Source organism: Rhinolophus sinicus, chromosome 12 (assembly GCF_057876585.1).
Source record: "Rhinolophus sinicus isolate RSI-liver-muscle chromosome 12, RSI-T2T, whole genome shotgun sequence".
Classification (NCBI taxonomy): domain Eukaryota; kingdom Metazoa; phylum Chordata; class Mammalia; order Chiroptera; family Rhinolophidae; genus Rhinolophus; species Rhinolophus sinicus.
Window position 1 is genome coordinate 32,438,732 of NC_142512.1, and position 21,218 is coordinate 32,459,949.

General features: G+C 34.7%; 1 protein-coding gene across 2 annotated transcripts in view; it reads right to left on the bottom strand.

Annotated features, from left to right (window-relative positions):
* The window catches only part of STXBP4 (syntaxin binding protein 4), a 144,727-nt gene that overhangs the window by 103,183 nt on the left and 20,326 nt on the right, over nucleotides 1-21,218 (bottom strand). For both annotated transcript variants that reach the window (XM_088802178.1, XM_088802179.1), the window contains 4 exons: nucleotides 20,288-20,366; nucleotides 14,136-14,230; nucleotides 9,051-9,147; nucleotides 6,529-6,620 (listed from right to left, as the gene is read on the bottom strand). In XM_088802178.1, the coding sequence (XP_088658304.1) occupies nucleotides 6,529-6,620; nucleotides 9,051-9,147; nucleotides 14,136-14,230; nucleotides 20,288-20,366 (363 nt within the window). The remainder of the gene's footprint in view (nucleotides 1-6,528; nucleotides 6,621-9,050; nucleotides 9,148-14,135; nucleotides 14,231-20,287; nucleotides 20,367-21,218) is intronic.

Below are 21,218 nucleotides of genomic sequence, written 5' to 3' on the forward strand. Positions count from 1 at the left end.
CCGTCACACACAGTACTGTCTGGGAGGGAGTTTTTAGCCAGTAAACAAGTAACTGTATTGGAACACCCTCCCTACTCACCTGATCTGGCCCCCAATGACTTCTTTCTTTACCTGAAGATAAAGCAAGACATTTTTATGACATTCAGGACATCAAGGGTAATATGACGCCAGCTCTGATGGCCATTCCAGAAAAAGAGTTCCAAAATTGCTTTGAAGGGTGGACTAGGCACTGGCATCGGTGCATAGCTTCCCAAGGGGAGTCCTTCGAAGGTGACCTTAGTGAGACTCAGCAATGAGGTATGTAGCACTTTTTCTAGGATGAATTCACAAACTTAATTGTCTGACCTCGTATAATGATGGTAAGCAGAGAATATATATTACGTATATATATATATTTGTTGTTGTTCATGCTAGTACTCATCGCTCTTTGTTCACCTCTTGAGCAAATAAAATCCTACTGATCATTCAAAAATTCACTCAAATGCCAACTCTGTTATGAATCTTCTCTGAATGTCCTAAGCTTTTATTATTATGGCATTATCACACAATGCATTTTTAAATTATAATTATTTGTGTACATGACTTTCTTTGCACTATACCCTAAATTCTGCGAGGGATAGGCTCAAGTTTCATTTATCTTAATAGGTGCCAGAGCACCTAACGCAATGCCATGTACATTATAGTTCTTCAATATATGTTCAATATTTTACAGATGAGTACACAGTGAAGTGGCTATAGAGGATTTACCGCTATACATAGTGAAGAATACCATTTACGAGTATATCATTATCGAGTATGAGTGAAACATCACTCATTCTTTTCACATACAGTGCACTTTGATATTTTCCATCCTATTGTATTTCACTTAGTTAAAACGGTGGCTGCAATCCACTAAATTGATTTAGCTACTTAATGTGAAAAATTGACATTAGGGAATTTCCAGGGTTCTCTCCGATTTTTACAATAATCCACTTATGTGACTTGATTAGTGTGGTAAACCCATCACATTACGGTGACCCACCGTCTGCTGTTCTCAGTTTAGAATACTGCTAAATGTGTGCTCCAGCTTTCCCTCTGCTGTGTGTAACTTTGTGCCAGCAGCAGGTGTAGCACTGTGTAAAGTTTTTACATAGCAATGATGATTAGAATCACTGTAAGAGAATTATATTTTTGGTTCTAAATGCCATATTATTCCAAACCCAAAGGTTTTTTTTGTCAACTTAAACAAAAGTAGAACTGACATATACTGATTCAGCAATTCTTCCTTCCTCAAAGCATCTCAAGAAATCTTATGAGTCAAACAAAAGGAAGCTAGTTACAAAAGAATACATACTGTACGATTCTATTTATTATGCAGTTCAAGAACAGGCAGAAGTAATCTCTGCTGACATAAGTCAGAAGAGTGGGTCCACGGTAAAGGTGGGAGCGGCGGCTGCCTGGGAACGCAGCAGGAAGGAGACTTGGGAGTAGCAATTACACGGGAGATACTAACAGAAGTTTATCAAGTTGTACACTTGAGGTTTTTGCACTTCACTGTTTGCCCAATATGCTTCAGTAAAAATATTTATTAAAAATAAAGGAAAAGACAAGCCAAAGGGGGGAAACATGAGTAAAAAACAAGCATCCCTAACGGATTATAAAATCTGCCTCTATTATTCGTGATGAGATGGCTGAGGGGGTAACCATAGTGGAAGTTCCCTGCCTTCACACACTGTCAGCATCATCAACCACAGATCAATTGATAAACTTCAGATGCGGCACTATACTGTTCATCAACTCAAAAAATACATATTGACAATTATACCATAAAATAATGAGATATGTTTGATTCGTGTCTGGTGATCTGATTGACAAGTAGTGAGTTTTACGGTATTTTCCAAATTGTGGTCCATGACCCGTTAGTGACCAAATATTTAACAAAATAGAATTAAATTTTGAATAAGAATGTGGTGATGTAGAAAATGTAAGTAATGCTTTGACACTTGTTTCAATTCTATATGAGAGTGTGGCAAAGTAAAGTTGTGGATTCAAATGAAAAAAAAAGGAAAGCCAACATTTTATGAGGATATCTTCTGTGTGCTAAAAAGCACAATACAACAAAGGAAATCTTATACATTAATTTCATAACTATTGTCCAACATTTTGACCTTAAGCTACAAACAGCACGTTCCTGGCACGCAGAAGACCTTGCACAATTACGACCAGCACTGTGCTTTTGCTGTCAGAGCATCACAGATCGAATACACTCTTATCTGCCCAAAAATCACATTGGTAAGAAGGAAGTAAATTGCTAATTTGGAGCACGAGTACCTCTTTGCAGCTGCTAAGAAAGCTCTGCAAGCTCATACAAAGTATTCTGAGTTCCCCACTTCACTTACATTGTAAGCCACCCTTTGCTCAGCAAAAGTGGGTATGGTAGCTCTGAGAACTCTTTGGCAGTAAGAAAACAATGCTATTTCATCAATATTAGGCAGATAAACACATAATACCCAAATCAGCGGAAGAAAACTGTGCTCTTACAGCTTCAGTTTTCCTACCCTAAATGATACAGAATTGGTTCTGATAAATCAGTGTCTCAATTCTGGGAAAACTGGGTGATCTGCTGAGAGTTTCCAAATAACTAGGTCTTTGGGAACTCTCCTTCTCAACAACAGGAACTCTCATATACTGCTGGTGGGAATGCAAAATGGTACCGCCACTTTGGAAGACAGTTTCCTACAAAACTAAACATCCTCTTATCATATGACCCAGCTATTGCACTTCTTGGTATTTACCCAAAGGAGTTGAAAACTATGTCCACACAAAAACCTGCACAGAGGGGAGGACGGGTGGCTCAGTTGGTTAGAGCACGAGCTCTGGGCAACAGGGCTGCTGGTTCGATTCCCACATGGGCCAGCAGGCTGCACCCTCCGTATCTAGAATGAAGTCAATGAGCTGCCGCTGAACTCCCGGGTGGCTCAGTTGGTTGGAGCGCGTCCTCTCAACCACAAGGTTGCCGGTTCAGCTCTCGCAAGGGATGGTGGGCTGTGCCCCCTGCAACCAGCAACGGCGACTGGACCTAGAGCTGAGCTGTACCCTCCACAACTAAGATTGAAAGGACAACAACTTTACTTGGATGTAGCTGATGAGTCCTGGGAAAAACACACTACTGTTCCCCAATAAAATCTTTAAAATAATAAAAAAAAGAACGTGCACAGGGATGTTCATAGAAGCTTTACTCATAACTGCCAAAACTTGGAAGCAACCAAGATGTCTTTCAGTAGGTGAATGGATAAACTGTGGCACATCCACATGGAATATTAGTCAGTGCTAAAAAGACATGGAAGAACCTTACATGCATAGTACTAAGTGAAGAAAACCAATCAGAAAAAGGTACTAGATACTGTATTATTCCAACTACAGGACATTCTGGAAAGTGCAAAACTATGGAGACAATAAAAGGATCAGTAGTTGGCAGGGGTTGGGAGTGGGGGTGTGCAGAGATGAATAGATGAAACACAGGAGATTTTTAGAGAAGTAAAATACTCTGATACCACAATGATCGATATATGTCATTACACATTTGTTCAAACCCACAGAGAATGTACACCAAGAGTGAACCATATTGTAAACTATGGACTTTAGGGGATTTCCTCTCTCGGTGTAGATTCATCAGTTGTAATAAATGTACCCCTCTGGTACAGGATGTTGATAATGGGAGAGGCTTTGCGTGGGGGGGCGGGAGGGGCACAGGGGGCATATGGGGAATCTCTGTACCTTCCCCTCACTTTGCTCTGGACCTAAAACTACTCTAAAAAATAGAGTTTTAAGTTTTTAAAAAAGTACCATTTAATATAATGGCAAAAAAAGTGTAAGGTAAACAGAAATAAATCTAACAAAAGATTAACAAAGCTTGTATTGAAAAAATATATCAAAAGTATTTTATATGTCATTAAAAAGATATAAATAAATGAGATAAGACATGTTCACAGATAGGAAGACTTAAATTTATAAAGATGTTGATTCTTCCCAAAATAATCTATAAATTAAATATGGCAAGATTTTTTGCTTGAACTTAGATGGACAAGATAAGAGCAAAGATTAGTCAAAGCAATACTTAAAAATGAAGAAGATGGAAGGAAGTGTCTTATCAGATATTAAGACGTATGAAGCCAAATAAAGCAGCAGAGTAGAGTCCAGAAATGTCCATGCAAATATGGAAATCTTATGAACGACTGAGCTGGATTGTAAAGAATTCTTCCATTAATTGAAATATGAATTTATATTTTAAAAATTACCTTTATAAAATAATTGAACAAAATTTATATCATATTTATGTGTTTTGGTTAATTGTGTACCAATAAGTATAATTACTATTCAATTCTTACAAGAAAAATTTAATATGTAAGCACTCATAAACATAGTAAATTAAAACAAATACATTTTAATTTATCTAAAATTTTTTTTTGCAGCAAAATGATAAGGTGATCAAGGAAAGATCTTGTAATTATAATATATCGGATAACATTCTAGGGTGATATGGAATAGAAACAAGAGTTAACAGAAAAAAGAAAGGTGATAAATTTCTGAGAATCAGAACTTATACATGAATTTTCTTTTAATTAAATGGTTGTGAATATCAAAAACTATAGTATTTAGATCCCATTAGAATATTTTAAAAAGTTATATAACAATTTTCTTTAAAAGAGAAAAATACTTATAATCATTGGAAACCAAACCAAAACACGAACCAAAAGAAAGGTAGTACAGCTACATGATTAGACTAAGTAAATTTTAAGGCAAGAAACATTCTAAAGAAATTCAATATCCTGTCAGGATATAACAATTCTAAAATTGTATATACCTAACAATACAGCCTTGTGTTATGTAAAGCAAATATTAGTAGAACAAAATGAGGGAAATTTTACAAAATCTTTCTCTTAATAACTGACAGTAAAAGATGACAAAAAAATGAGCAAGGAAATAGAAAATTTCAAAAAAAGAGAAAATTTGAACCACATGATTAACAACCTTGACCTAACAGACACCTGGGGAGCACTGTACTCACCAAGTGCAGACTATGTGGTTTCAAAGATGGAAAACATTTCATAAAATTGACTATATGCTGGCTCTATGGTCAAAGAATCAATACCATATATTAATAGAATATGTCCCTAACCTCAGTGAAAATTAAACTAGAAATTGGTAACCAAAAGGGAACTATATAACTAGAAAATGTTTAAAAGAGTGCAAACTGAGGATCCAAGAAGCAGCCACAATGAATATTAAAGTGCCATCACACAAAATAACCATTCAAAAATTAGTATTTTTACTAAGCATTGATTAGAAAATATAATGGCAAAATAAAATCCCATTTCTAATTGCATCAAAAACTATAGCATACCTATTCAGACCTAACAAGAAATATTCAAGACATATATGAAGCAAGCTATAATTTTCTTTCTGAAACATCAACAAAGACCTAAATGATGGAAAAACAAACCATGTTCATTATCTCCCAAACCATCCTCTAAAGTCAATGCAATTCCAATTATTTTTTAAAAGTCCCTATTTAATTTTATTACCATGGCAAAATGACTTTAAAAATCATATAGAGAAATCAAAACTAAGAAGTTACAAGAGAATTAAGGACTCAACCTAGTAGATAACAAGGAGCCTAGAACTATAAAGCGAGAATAATTAAATCATAATGTACTGGCATGGAGAAATGGATCAATGGAACAGAGCTGGGGGCCGAGAAACAGATCAGCATATCGTGATAGAAATGTAGTATGTGATAAAGTTTGTATTTTAAATTTGTGGCAAAAGCGGACAAAGACGATTATTAAATAAATGACGGTGGGAAAAGGAACAAGTGGTTATCCACTTGGGGCCCTACCTCATGCACAGACAAGAATAAATTTTGAGTGAATTAAATACATGAATTATATATAACATAAATTGGAAAAAACCTTCCTTAACATCAAAAATCTATGATGAAAAGGACTGAAAGATTTGACAATATAAATGTCCAAGTTCTATAGAAGAAATGACTTATGAAGTTAATAGACTTCATAATTCCATTTACATAAAGTACAAAAACAGGCAAAACCAATCTACGTTGTTCGAAGGCAGAAGAGTAATTACCTTGATTGGGAGAGAGGGTGAGGAAAGAGCACTAGTAATTGGAAAGAAATACGGGGGTAAGAGAACTTTGGGGTCCTGGTATTGTTGTGTTTCTTGATCTGGATGCTGATTACAGGAGGATGGTTCAGAGGGGATACACATATGACACGGATACTTTTCTGTGGTAAATTTAGGGTTGGGAGTAGCATGGAGGAATAATGACAGAAGAGAATAGAGGAGATCAAGATGGAATCCTGTTTTTGGTTTTAAATTAATCTGTATTTTATATGTTCCACCAAGAAGCACGTATTATTTGCATAATTTTAAAAAGTGAAAAATGAAAAAAGCCCACATATATGACACATAACATTCAAGACTTACGATTTAAGTACAATCGAGACCATTCTGTAGGGCATACTCTACCTGTGAATCTAATATGTTGGAAATGTCCTGTGCACCAACATTTACTTCATCCAACTGCAAGCAAAACAGGTTTCTGGCAACCTGGACAAAATCTAAAATGGAACACATTTTGTTCAGGAAGAACATAGCATTTAACCTCATCTAAATAAATCTCATCTTTTTCTACATGAAGTTGAAGCTATGTGTGATGACTAATACTTAAAATTTAACTTCTTTAAACAAATTACCTTAAAATAGTATTAACTCAAGTGACAGAGAAACAGAAGTTCAAATAAAAAAATGAAGAGACAGTACACCTGAAACTAATATTGTATGATAGCTATATTTTAATAAAAATCTTTTAAAAAATAAAGAGAGAAACTGCTGAAATTAATAAATCAGTTAAGATAATAACAAAGCAAATACACATCACAGGCACAGCTATTTCTCCAAAATTTTAATTATGAGTAGAACTTCTTCTGAAACATATGACAATATTATGATTTATAGAGTTTCTAGCTGGAAGAACTTGAGGTTTAATAACAATAATAATAGCAGCAGCTCATGTTTATGAAAAGCCTCTATATGCTAGGCACAGTGCTTTGCAATTTCATCCTCAGAGTTTTCTGAGGGAGGTCCTTTTATCCTCTCCAGTTTTTACTCTGGGGCTAAACTTCCCAAAGCCACTTGGCAAATAGGTAGCAGAAAAGGATTCCATTTAAGGTCTGACTCAAAGGCATATCTTCTTGACTGTTCTATAACTGCTTGATGCAGTCCCAGCAAACTATAAGCATCTCTGGACATGGAGGGTGACCTAGTCATCTATCCTCAAATGTTTTGATTTTGGCTATTACAGTTTTAATTTCCAAGGATTGTTTTAATGTTCTCTGATTGTTTCTATTTTACAATATCCTACTCTTATTTCATGGATGCCGTATCTTTGCTTATCTTTTTAAAGATGTTAATTATGGTTTATCTGAACTTCTCTTTTGCTCCTTCAATATTTCCCTTTCTCTGAGTTCCTTTTTTTAAATTTTATTTTGGGGCTCGATATTTTATGTTAGGGGATGTCGCCAAATGTCAGCTGACCCTTGGCCATGAGTTCACATTTAAGGAGAATTAGGCACCAAAATGCCGATTGGAAATTTTGTGTGCATAACTTGCCTTGTCAGCTGGTGGGTTTCACCACTGAGCAAATATTTTTGTTCAGCTTCTTCAGAGAGAATTTTACAATCTCTTGTAAATATGGCTGCATATTTCACTGAGCAATCTGGGTGTGTGCTGTGAGTGATAACGCACCATATACTCCCCGAAATCCCTGGGCTGCTGGCAACTACAGGTCCAAACCTCCCTGGCTTAATTTCTCGAGAGAATATACTTATTTTCCTCTGCTGGTGTAAGACAGTGGTAGTTGCTGGATTGGTTGGGAGGGGGCAGGGAACAGCATATATAATTGCTCCTTATGCAGATTTCTAACAACCTTGTTATAAATGCCCTGCCTTCACCTAGCCTTCAGAAGTACCTGAAGCTTTGATTTTCTAAGACTTTTCAGGGACAAATTAGCTTAGTCTCCATTGTGGTTCCCTTATCTCTTCAGACATGTAGGCTTTACCTGCCTCTGATCACTGATTCATTTACTTTCCACATCTTCTTTCTGTCCTCGTATACTGTCGTTTCATAATAGCATACATGCAATTCTGTTTCTTGTTATCCTTATCATTTTGAGATGATTTTCAAGAGGAGAAGGGAGCAAATACATCTTTTTTTCATCACTTCAAAACCAAGAAGTGAGTTTCTTTTTTTTAGCGATACAGATGCTTTTTAAAATGATACAATGTTGTGTCTACTGCATAAGGAAAAAAATTTAAATACCTAATGCTGTCAAGGATACAAAAAAATGTAACGTACAAATGAGTGGCAGAACAAATACATGTGTAAAATGTTTCTGGAAAACAACTTATCAGAAGCTGTTTTCATATCAAAAGTCTAAACTACTTGTAGAGATTTATTCTAAAAAAAAGAAGAAAAAAAGCTATGATATAAAAGATAGTATTATTTACAATGTCAGTTACTGAGAAAACATCAAATTCCCAATAGTGGGAAGGCTTAATGTTATAATAACATCAACTAAGTATGTCAACATTATGACACTCTTAATAAGAATAATTATACAGCATCATAAAAATATTTACCTTATCATATTAGCTGAAAAAGAGATTCCAGTTTTACTGTAGAACTAGGACTTCCATATTTTGTAACTTTTTTTTGTTATTTACTAAAGCAATGTTTATGAAGTAGGTAAAAACTAAAAAAGAGTATGATAGAATGATATTTTAGAGCTGAAATATTCTAAGAAAGTTCTCTTTTCTGCTGACCAGTAATTCTAGCTGAGTTTTCAGAGTACCAACCAAGGAACTTGAAATAGATGTGGTCTTATTTTTCTCTCTCTCCTTCTAAAGAAGAGGTACTCTTAATGAAAATGGGTCACAATAACTCTTCAACCGAGTTTCTGGGATGACACAACACAACAAACCTAATATTACCTCCAAAAGACACTGTCCCCTTTGGGTCTACTTGCACTTGCTGTCTCAGGGCTTGGTGTTGTTCCTTTGTGGGCTGAATACCAAGGTAATTTAGAGCCTGGAAGGAAAAGGACACATGTGAAGCAATTTTTCAAATCTTCAAAGAATAAAACTTTTCTTTACATAAAACTTTTCTTCACAACTTTATTTTACAACCCAGTGAAAAGAATCAATATCAGGAACAGTAACCAGAATTAGATGCCCAAAGAAAGTCTGCTATTTATGGATTAATTTTCTGTAAAATATTAGCTTCTTGCTTCTTCCACTATCTCAGTTTTTTTTTTTTTTTTTTCCCCCAAGGCTAGCACTTCGGCTGATCCTAAATTTATAAGCATAGGCCTAGAACCAAAAATCAACCTTTTTCTTAGTTTAAAATATGTGATATGAAAGAAGAAAAATAGCAAGGAAATCTTACTTAATCCAATTGAACAGTAATTTCTATAAATAATATTCTAAAGTACGGATATTCTGTTAGTATCTTGCACTTGAGACCCAAACTAAAGTTGATAGAAATTCAATTAAATACAAAATATTCTAGTTTTTAGGTTGTTTATGACTAGGTTTACTAAAACTTTCTCTGAAAACTAAAAAGCTTTCTCTGGAAAAGTTCTTTCTACCTTCTCTTTTAAGCACCCAGAGCTGATTGAAAATTCAGAGACTGCTAGTTGAACTCCAATGTCCATTCTGTCTTTGTTCTTTAGCAACAGAACCATAATTTTTAGCTACAAATAATGTCACCCAGCTAAAAGGTACTTCCTAGCCCCCTCTGCAGTTTCATGTGACTATGAACTGGCCAAGAAGATATAAGGCAAAGTACTGTAAGGAACTTGCGGGAAGTCTTTCAAAAGTAGGGGTCAGTACTTCTTGTCGGTACTTCCTTGTCTCTTTGGGATTAATTAAAAGGAAAACAAAAGAAATAGAGAAAGATAAAAGGAAGAAAGGGAGGGAGGAAGGTTGGTTGGTTGCTGGAACTCAAGTAGACATCCTGGTTCATGAGCTACCTCAATAAACATGGTGGAGTAGACAACTAGTTGGGGTACTGTAGAATCTCCATGCCAGTAAGATTAGCTTCTTTTAGACTTCTTTATGGTGTGAGAGAAATAATGGAAACCACTGTTATTTTAGGTTCACCAGTTAGCAAAACCTAATCTTGACTAACGCATAGGGCCTGACTGGATACCCTACTATTGGATTCTGGCAAGAACATATTCTGTATCAATCATATCAAAATTTAAAACACAGGTAAAATTTAATACTGGTAATTGTCCTTTATAAATTTCTTTTTCCATTGGAATCTGTTCAGTCATTCATCATTTCATTTACCAAATATGTATCTAGTGCTTGCTATTTGTCAAAGGGACACACAAAAAAGATAGAGCTGCTACTACGGTCTCTAGGGTGTGAATAGCATGTAAACAAATGTCATTAGTGCAATGTGTAATTTAATAGATGTATGTACAGGATACACTATAGCAGAAACAAACTGGCTAATGTATAGGTGGCTGAGCACAGTGAGAGGAGACAGGAGGAAGGGATAACATCAGGAGAGATTCCTTCAAAAGTGATTCTAGAGCTTAGTCTAGCATCATCTGCCTACCGTGTCTACAAGGTCATAAAAATTTGCCTTGCATAACATGGAATAATAATTCTCAACTTTAGGTTTCTCAGTACTTGCTCTCATCAAATACTCATTAATATTTGTTTGAAATAGATGAGGCCAGTAGAAGTAAGAAGGAGGGGGGTAAGAGTCAGAAGCTTATGTTGTTTATACGGGGAAATGCTATGTCCGGTGCACCAATTATTAGAGGGACCAGTCAGTTGCCGAAGCCTCCGATTATAATTGGTATTAGTATAAAGAAGATTATTACAAATGCACGGGCGGTGACGATTACGTTATAGAGCTGGTCATCTTATTTATTTTATTTTATTTTAAATAAACATTGTAGACTTAGTTGAAAGCTTTCTCCATTGTTCCTCAGCAGGAACCACCATCCTAAGATTGTTGTGTCTTTCCTGCCCATGATTTGATGCCATTACTACATGCATCCCCTAATAATAGGTACTCTTATCATTTAAAATTTTACATGAATAGTATAGGACAAAAGCATCTTACAAATTATTTTTATTTTTACTTCAATGTTGTTACACAATTGCTCAATATTGTTATCTGAAAAACTAGTTCAATTATTTTAACTTGAAATGGTATCTAACTGTGTGAATGTATTATAATTTATTTCCCATTCCCTGATTGATGGCCTTTTATAATTACTCCAATTCACTTTTCTAGGAGCTGGAGAAATAGAAGTGAAAATTTGGCAACACCTCAAGTTAAAGTTGAAGGTAATCAAACTCTTTGACCTCACGATATTTCAGTAATTATTTTTTTAAAAGCATATAAGTGATAAATTCAAAATTTAGAATACAGTTACTTCTTGTGCAGAGGGGAGTTACATATGATCAAGAAGAAACAGGCAATGTCAAAAGTTCTCATTCTCAGTTGGGTGGTGGGTACATATGTGTTTATTATTCATTAAATTGTATAAGTATAATATAATCATTCTTGAGTATGATTGATATTTCCATATAAAGATATAAACACAATTTTATAAAAGTAATGCAAATAAGACATCTATCACAGAACATATCCAATACATGGTGATTCTTGCTATATTAAGTAATAATATAGTTGCAAAATGTGATTAACAATAGTGTAAATTGATCTAGAGCTAAACTTCATGATAGGTGAAAGTTTTGTTGAATTTAAAATTTACTCTAGATGAATACGCATGCAGTTAGGCAAGCTCATGAATTTAAATTGGAAGCAATTTATTTTTGATCAAAAAGTAGGTTCTAATAATTTCTTGAATAATGTCATCTTTTAGCCTTAAAAAATGCAAATTTATTACTTGGACAAATAACTGTCCTTAACTTTTTCTGATGTCTGAATGACGAATTAAAAAAAAAAAATGTCACTTTGGTATGATATTAGTCACATACTTCTCAACCTAATAACAAAGAACATCTCATTAAGTATAGTCAGACATTGGGTACGCCATTGCTCACTATAGCTTTTCAAATGTTACAGAAATGGCAAAGTAAAGTGAATACCAGCGAAAAGGCATCTGTATCCCAAAGCGTCTTTCTCAGGTACAAAAATACAGATAGTATTCAGAGGTGCAATAATTCGTCGTCTTCAAGCCAAATAATAAATTGTATCTCTATTTGCTATGTTTACCACACCTACATAAAAGTTTAACTATAGGATCAAATGAGACATGGTACTTATAAAAATACTTTGAAAAAAATATATCACTACAGGTAACTATGGTGAAATTATTTAAAAATACATAAAAATCATTTTTAGAGTATTCATGGAAAGAGGAAAACCATTTTTTTCAGACAAGGAATTAACAAATAAAGAAAGCTCTACTAATACAGTCACTAAAAATACTTTTAATAAAAGCAGGGAAGCTGAATTCACACAGAATGTGGGCTTCTTTTGTTGTAAAACTGCTAATTTCTCTACAAAAATAATAAATTTGCTTAGGCTAAAAGGAAAACCAAAACTGGAATTCTGATCCAATAGTTAAGCAACTCATACAACTCAGAATCAATACAAATTTAGATGCTTTTCATATCTCTAAGAAAATTAATCAGGTTAAAAACAAATATATCATCACTAGGAAAATTTAAACCAAGTAAAAGAACAAAGGCTGCCAGTTAGTCATTAGCTGGATAATTTTCTCCTTATCTAGACCAATGGTTAGCATTAAATCCTGAATGTTCAGAAATGTTTATTAAAGCAGTATCATTAAAAAACAATAGCTATTCATTTTTAGATATGGATAGATGTGCTTTTCAACCTTAAACATTCTATTTTTTTTTGCAAATGTAAACCTTGCCATTAGCCAGAACTTACATTTTAGTCACAAATACTAAAAAGAGAGTACAAGTTAGCAAAAAATACTCAGGATTCTGAAAATATAAAGAAGACATCTCCAGTATTTAATTAATCGGAAAGTTTAACTGAGCAAAAACCAGGTGTTTAAACAGTGGTAGGTACACAGGGTATTGTTGTGAAGAAGCTTCATCTCGTTGATAAAATGAAAAATTAGAGGGAACTACAAAGTGATTTACAGATGTGGAAAAAAAATGCAATACTGACCCTAACTGTAATAGCAAAATCTGGATGAAGAAGTTGGAATTGAGTCAGAAATTGAACAATGGGTAAAATTTGAATTGGCAATGAAAAGGGTACTGTTACAGAATCATGCAAAGGTATGAATATGGGAATAAATACAATGTGTATTTATTCTAGCTATGCATTTTAGCACTCTTCCAAAAATGTAAAAAATTATTATCCACAAAATCTGACAGGAAAATAGAGGCTGTAGACCTTCAGCACTATATCCATTTTTATACTAAAAAAAAAAAAAAAAAAAGACAGTACATTTTTGCTGTCAGCTCCCAGGTAACCTGACAAGAACAAGTTTCAAAATGTTTTTCTACTTTTAATTTTTCTTTTTTAATCATCTTAAATTTCTTTCATATAGAAGCTCTCTCCCTAGGACAATTTTTTTTTGGTGCCTAGTACATTGCGACCATCTTCTTTATAGTCTGACTATTTTGTTCTTTAGGATTTAGTTTCCCTTTACTTTTTAAAAAATTGAACAATGCAGTATTACTTCCTTGCACTTATTGCTATTACATATGAAGTCTACTACACTTTGTCATAATGTATTCCACGTTTCCTTTGATTCTATGTTGTAAAATATCACCTTTGTCTTATTCCTACACAGGAGGAAAGACCAATTTGAATGTCAATTTAGTTACAAAGGTTTTACTTCTTCTATTTTGTCCTACTGAACAAACAACAACAGCTGCCCAACTCAAACATGAATAAATTTAAATCCAAACTGCCATTCATTCGATTGCAAATAAATAACTTAAAGAAACGAATGGCTCCAGTCCTTTATCTTCTCCAAGAATGAGAATACTTCCTTGCTGTCGTTTTATGGAAGAAAAATGGAAATTTAAAGTATTTACCATTTCCAGTTTCTCTGCCTTAAGGCGAACGGAGGGATTTAGAGAAATCTTCTTTCCTTGTGGTCCGTAATTATCAGTCGAGGCAGGGGCAACAGCTAAGAGACAACAGGGTGCACATTAATTGGGAATTTAATTGGAATAGAACTTTTCATTTGACAGGATGTGTTCTGGGCTCCTGCTGTTCAAAAAATAATTCTGGCTAATCAGTTGGCAGCTCTCACTTTTGTTTTCATGATTTTTTTTCTTTAAATCTAAAATGTATCATACTCACCAGCTTCACTTGAGCCCTAAGATATGATCTAAAAAAGAGTGGCCAATCATGCATTAAGTCCCACAGAAATAGTAATTTAAAAGACAAACATACATCCTACCACTGCCCTGTCATTACAATGCCTTACTAATTGTACAAAGTCATGTTTTCTTCCAAAATAAGTAAAATCATATGAGAAATTCAAAAAGATCATGCTATTTCTTTGGCTGGCAAAAGTGGCTTTGTTACGGCAGTTCTGGAAGTACTACAGAAAAACTCTAAAAATGCAAATTGCTTCAAGGTTACACATGAAGTATAATATAGACTCAGAACTTCTTAAAGTAAAAGTCCTATTTCTTATTTTACAGAAGGGTTCTATTTCAAGTAGCATAAATGCTACTTGAAGAGCATTGAGAGAGTTGAGTTTTACACACCTCTCACCCATTCTTTTAACACCTTCTCGATCTATTCTAATTGTTTAGATGAGCCCTTGTCCTTGTTACATGAGTAAGAAACCAGGTGCCTCCTGGGACCAGAAGTTGAAAAAAATTATTTGTTTTAATATGCCAAAGTTTGGAAAATAAATTCCTGTAATTCATGTCAATCCTTATATCTAAATTGTCAGTATTCTAAATACACTTTTAAATGATATTTTACTAGTTCTACATAGAAATAAGAGGAAGAGAAAAAACTTTTTAAAATGTCACATCTTTATGCAGTGTTTTAATTTTTTTTTAATTTCTCAGAGCATCTGTCTCTAAGTACAAAATGATTTGCATTCTCTTTCTTAAGAACATAAGAAGCACACATGAAAATAAATAGTCTTCCTCTAAACCTTTAACACATCCTTAACAGTCTATGTAAAATCTTGAATATAGCTTATACGTGTCAAGATCATAAAAAAAAAAGGGCTACTGACTTTTAGCTTCAAATGGAATCAAATGCAGAGAAAGACTGATTTTAGTATAAAAGAATTTTCACAATTCTGATAAAAACAAACTTTCCTTTGTTACTGTTATACCTAATTGTTGGCCGTGGGATAAAAAATACCATCTGTATATTTTTTTCTCCTAATGTGACCGCAGAACGAGCTTAAAGCAGTCCTATCCTGTTTCTAACAAGATACTGAATTGCTCTTCAGTGACAACAGACCGAAAGCAGGTGCAGAAGAGGGACCTTTGACCTCTAGGTGCATCCAGAACCAAAGTCTCATCCCTCCATCACGGAAACAAAGGACCGGAACTTGAACACCTGAACCCTTTCAGAACTGAACTGTCTGTTGTACAGGAAGATCCAGTGCTGACACCCCTTACCATACAAGCAATTTCCAAAGCTCCAATCAAAATCTCTAATAGTGCTTCCACATACCAGCCTGCTCCCCTCAACCCCAACCTTCAATCCTTGCCGTTAAAAACCCTTGATTAAAAGCTATCGGGGAGTTTCGGTTTTAATCAATACCTAGTTTTCCGTTCTCCTTGCACGGCACCCTGCAATAAACAGGGTTTAATAAAACAGTTTTAATTTCTCCATTGCAAACCGTGACGTTTGGTGTTTGGCTTTGCTGTGCATCAGGCTGGCAGACCCTCATGCGGTTTGGTTCAGTTTGGTTCGGTAACATTAAGAGAAACTCTGTGCCAAAACTGAAGTGTGGCATAAAAGATGAGCATGGAGTTGAGAGGTATGAAAGATCAAACAGCAGGTAAGTCAAACTTTATTATTCATCTTTAAGGTTTGGACTTGTGAGGCTAGACAATGACTTTCAACTTGGTGCCTGACCTACAAGGAAAGCACACTAACACGAGGTGGACCCAAGCTACCCTAATTATGGTTTCAGACTAAGACTAACCCGGGGCGTGAATTACTCAGGTCAAGTGTACGTGTGTGGAAGGGTGGGAGAGGGGTAAGCGGGAGAGAGGGAGGCCCAGTGACACACACATCATCTACACACACTACAGCATGCGTTCTCACTTCTGTTTTCCTATACCTAAGCTTAAAATTTTGCTGTGTAACAGTGGAAGTAACAGAAGATCAGCTACCATTTATGTTTACTTCTAGCCAGGCAGTGCACTAGGTACTTAACACATATATAAGCTCATTAATCTTTACTATAACCACAATGACACAGGTGCTATCATTCCCACCCCAAAGATGAAGAGACCAAGGTCCCGGAGGGTAAAGAAACTAGCCAGTAGGTGACCATATTAGGGTCCTAATTTCTTGTGACTCCCCAAGCCACTGTTCTTAAATGTGTCAATATCCTTCATAGTCAGTTTTCTCATATGTAAAGTAGGAAAAATAAAACAAATCACCTGACAGGAATTGTAAAGGTAAAATAAAAAATCATAGAAAACTATAAAGTATTGTGACTATTAACAGAGAGAGAGTGTATTTAAATAGGAGATTTAATGTAAAACTATACCAATCCTCCATTTAATAATATGCAATCACGGCTTTAACAAAATCGCACATTCTTTCAGCCAACCTTCCCCTAAACCTTTACTTTTGAGCCAGAACCTTAGGTAGATCTGTCCATAAATCCAACATGCTTTGGTAACTCCCAGTACTGGAGCTTGACCTGAAAAGCTCCTCATCACAGCTTTCCTTGTTTGCCTGTGGCATCTCTCAATTCCAGCCTAAGCTCCGTATTTGCTCCTCTCTGAGGGAGTGAGACTTTTCAAAGTATGGCTTATTATTCTCTTAGATCTCCTCTTCCTATTTGAAGAAAGGGAATGTTTTATAAGGGAAAGATCAATACCATTTGGTTAAACCCATGAATCTTCCCTGGACATTTTTCCCTTGTCACTACTTTGTTTCAATTATAAAAACCTTACTGTGGGCTTGTGTTATTCTAAAGTTAATAGTATTTCTTCATGCAATGATTTTTTACTGATTTCCTTAGTAATGTCTTTAGCATGAGTTTAGCTCACTTACAAGCTCATGCGTTATTCACCTTATGGCAACAGTAAACAACTCTGGACTCTAAAATAAGAAATGTATGCATGTAATAGAATAGTTTAAAAAACATATTTAAGTATTATGTGGATTTTAAAAATTCTAACCAGTTTTACATTTTGGAATGATTCTGAGATGGAAACTGGGGTAGACTCACCTCATTTAGTTTATTTTTGTTGAGGTTAACATTAAGACACATTTGTATTTTTTGAATAAATACCAACTGTCTGAAGGAGGCTAGATGTCATGGTTAAGGATCTAATTTGGAAACAATCTATAATTAACTACTGATAACAGACACATCATAATGTATATAAGTTACTTAGAGATAATTTAGAGAGTTGACTTTGCTTTTTTGTCCTTCAGAAACATCAGGCGTACTACATTTATGTGGAAGTAAGAAAACGGGACTAAGTCAATACTATTTCTACCCTAGAAAAATGTTCTGATTTAATGGGATTTTAATATTTACTTTACATATAGCTTACTTACTTAAATATATTCTTCATTAAATTCTTTTTCTATTAGACAATCTAGCATCGTTTCTTATAGTCACTGATGTAAATTTACCTTGGTGTTTTCATTCCTCCAGGATCCCTCTGCTCTATTCAGATCTGCCTCCTAGGGTCACCTGACATCTCGCGCATCCTTATTTCTTTGCTATTGCTTATGGTACTTCCTTCACTTAGATGATCTCCTACCCTCATTTCTCAATTGATGTTTACCACCTCCCTCAAGATTTGGATGATACCTGGCTTCTGCTGAGAAATTCTGCATATTGTGACAAATCCTTTAATATGTACTAGCTTTTGGGGTAAGGGGAGGATGCAACAGTGAATTAAAGGATGAAAGCTTTCAGTTCTGCTCTGAAAACATGCCTGTGGGAATATTATCTGAGCTACAGTCTAGTCTGCAGGTTCTGTAATAATAAAAATAACAGCAAATACACTGTGTACCAACGACAGGCTAAGCGCTTGACATGCATGATCTTAATACTCATAACAATCCCATGAGGCAACTATTTCACAGTAACATACCGAAAAAGTTGGGAGCAAAAATTTGAACCTCTGAGTTCCCATTCGGAGCCTGGTGATTACCATGCCTTCCCTACACTGCTCATGCCATTTACTACTTTCTTCTTAGTCTGCTTTGTTCATGGCTTTACTATTTTTCAAATGTGCAACTCATCCACAAGAGAGTATGCGCCTTAGAGTACAAAAACCACCCACACCTTGCTAGTTAACACAGAATATGGCAAATAGTAGTTATTCGATAAAATGAACCACACACACGCACACACGCACACACACACACACATACATTTCTTTTTCTTATCTGAATGAAGGTTTTTTTTTAACCCCATGGTTTATTTCACAGTATACTATTTAATACCTCACAGAAAATATCCTAATTCCTTAATAATTCCTACTGAACTATGTTTTCTACACATATGGCATACACAGTAAATGCTTCCTGAATAAATAAAAGGCTAACAGAGGCACTGAATAGTTCCATTACTTTCAGAATTGAAAACATGTTGCATAAATGTCTCCTGCACCATTGCTTGCTTCTTTCATTTGTCTTTTTTTCTTACGTGGGTTCCCAGTATAAAATAAAAATATTATCAAGAGAATGGAAATTAATTTTGTAAAGGAAACAAAGCTAATAAAGTTTCTACAAGTCAACAAATCCCACTAAGTAAAAAGGTGTATTATACGAGTATATGGCTAAAGATTGCTACTACCCCATTAGCAAATACTGCTCCAAATCATAGGAAACTACCACGGAATCTAGTGTAAATTCCTGTTAAGTATGGTAGTTATGTGCTATTGTTTGAATGTTTGTGTCCCTGCAAAATTCATATGTTGAAATGATGATGGTATTAGATGCACCTTTGGGAGGTGCTTAGGTCATGAGGGTGGATGGAGTCCTCTTGAATAGGGTTAGTGCCCTTTTTATAAAAGAGACCCCACAGCATTCACTAGCCCCTTCCACCATGTGAAGACACGATGAAAAGTCTGTAACCGGAAAAAGGCTCTCACCCGGACCAGGCTGGCACCATGACCCCGGACTTCCAGCCTCCAGAACCGAGATAAATAAATATTTGTTGTTTATAAGCTATCCAGTCTGTGGTATTCTGTTATAGTAGCCCAAACGGACTAAGACATTATGTCATTTATACTACCTTTTCTTTATTTTGCAATTCTGATCTAGATAATGCTATTAAAAATTGAAATACATCAGTAATAACTTGAATTATAATTTAGACATACGTAGTTAACTTTTCCTTTCTATTAGTACTGGTTTTTTTATTTCTATTAACTTTTGGAGATAATTTAAGGGGAGGGATATTTTTCATATTTGAGCCAATATAAACTTTAAAACTTGATAAAAATCCCTTTTTTATGGGTTGCTTACATAATCCTTTATTGTTTTAAATAATCAGGAAATCATTTTCATGGTAATTAAAAACCAATAATATTGAATTCACAATACTGATAGTCTTCTAATTTATAGCTATATAATCTCTTCCAAAAAAGACCAAAACATGTTTCTTTTTTTAAAGTATGCTCCCTTCTATAATTTGTCTGACAGGTGCATTTAATATATCTCACCAGTATTTCACTAAAAGGGCAAGGCAACCTAATCTTGATTTATAAAAGAATTTTCATTACTTGGTTTCAACAGTTCATTGATTATTACAGTTTCATAGACAGTGTGATGATAATGTATCTTTGAAAATTTCAACCCTTTGTTCAGGAAAATTTCCAATAAAAGTCATAATCTAACAGGGACCACTGCACAATACATTCATTTTGCTCTTTTATTCATTGATGGAAAAATGGCATAATACATCCTCCTTTAAAGTCTATTAAGTCACATTAGGTTCTCCTCATTGAGAAAGTAATTGAAAAAAATAACAGGAAAGAGGAATTAAATGTCCATTTACCTAAATTAGACATATCCGTAGGGCTGTTGTCTGAAGAAGTAATTGGAGTCTGTTCTGTTTTCTTGTATCCAGTTTTTAACTATGAAAGAAAATGAGGAACATGAAATGTCATTTTCTAAAGTAGGTCAAAGACCAGACTAGAAGCTCATGTTATCATAAAAAGAATGGTTAAAGTGATTAAAGCCATAGTCCAAAAAATATAAAACCTCTAAAATTTTGGTATATTCATCTTCAAACAAAGCAATTCTGAATTAAAGGTAACAACTGCTTTCAGCTCTATCATTGAAGGACAACAAAACATAAGGCCATGTACCTTGTGTTTGAAAAGGTATTATAACCCCAAATGAAAAAGTATAAGCGGCTGACAGAAAATTTCATACTCTGTATCTGATTAGCATGTTCCTGAAACTCAAGTTATCTTTGATGAATTTTATTCCACTGACTGGAAGCCTACCTGAGTCTCCTGTTTTACTTTATAGCTATCACAGATTTAAAGAATGTATGTCATATTCCCTAACTTTGATTTGTTAGGATACTATAGCAATTAGTTATTAATTGTATTTTATTTTGATGTAGAAACTCCCCCTTTTGTGTGAATTTACGAGGGTGAACTAGATTCTAGCATACACGTGTGAGGGAACAATATCCACCTACACTGGATGGTTAAGATTAGCCTCACTGTGTAGGAAAAAAGCTAAGGAACACAAAGGAAGACTGCCTGTTTTCAGTCAAGCAGAAAACAGAAATAATAATGAATTAGACCATATTAAAGACTGTCTGAAAATAAATATGACATTCCTAACATAGTTTTGAGTGACAGGTTAGGCATATCTTCGTGATGCCATTCCTGATCATGATTTTCTGTGCAAAGGACACACTGACTTAAAAAATAATATTTACTGATAGCACAGCATAAAAATCTTAACAGAAA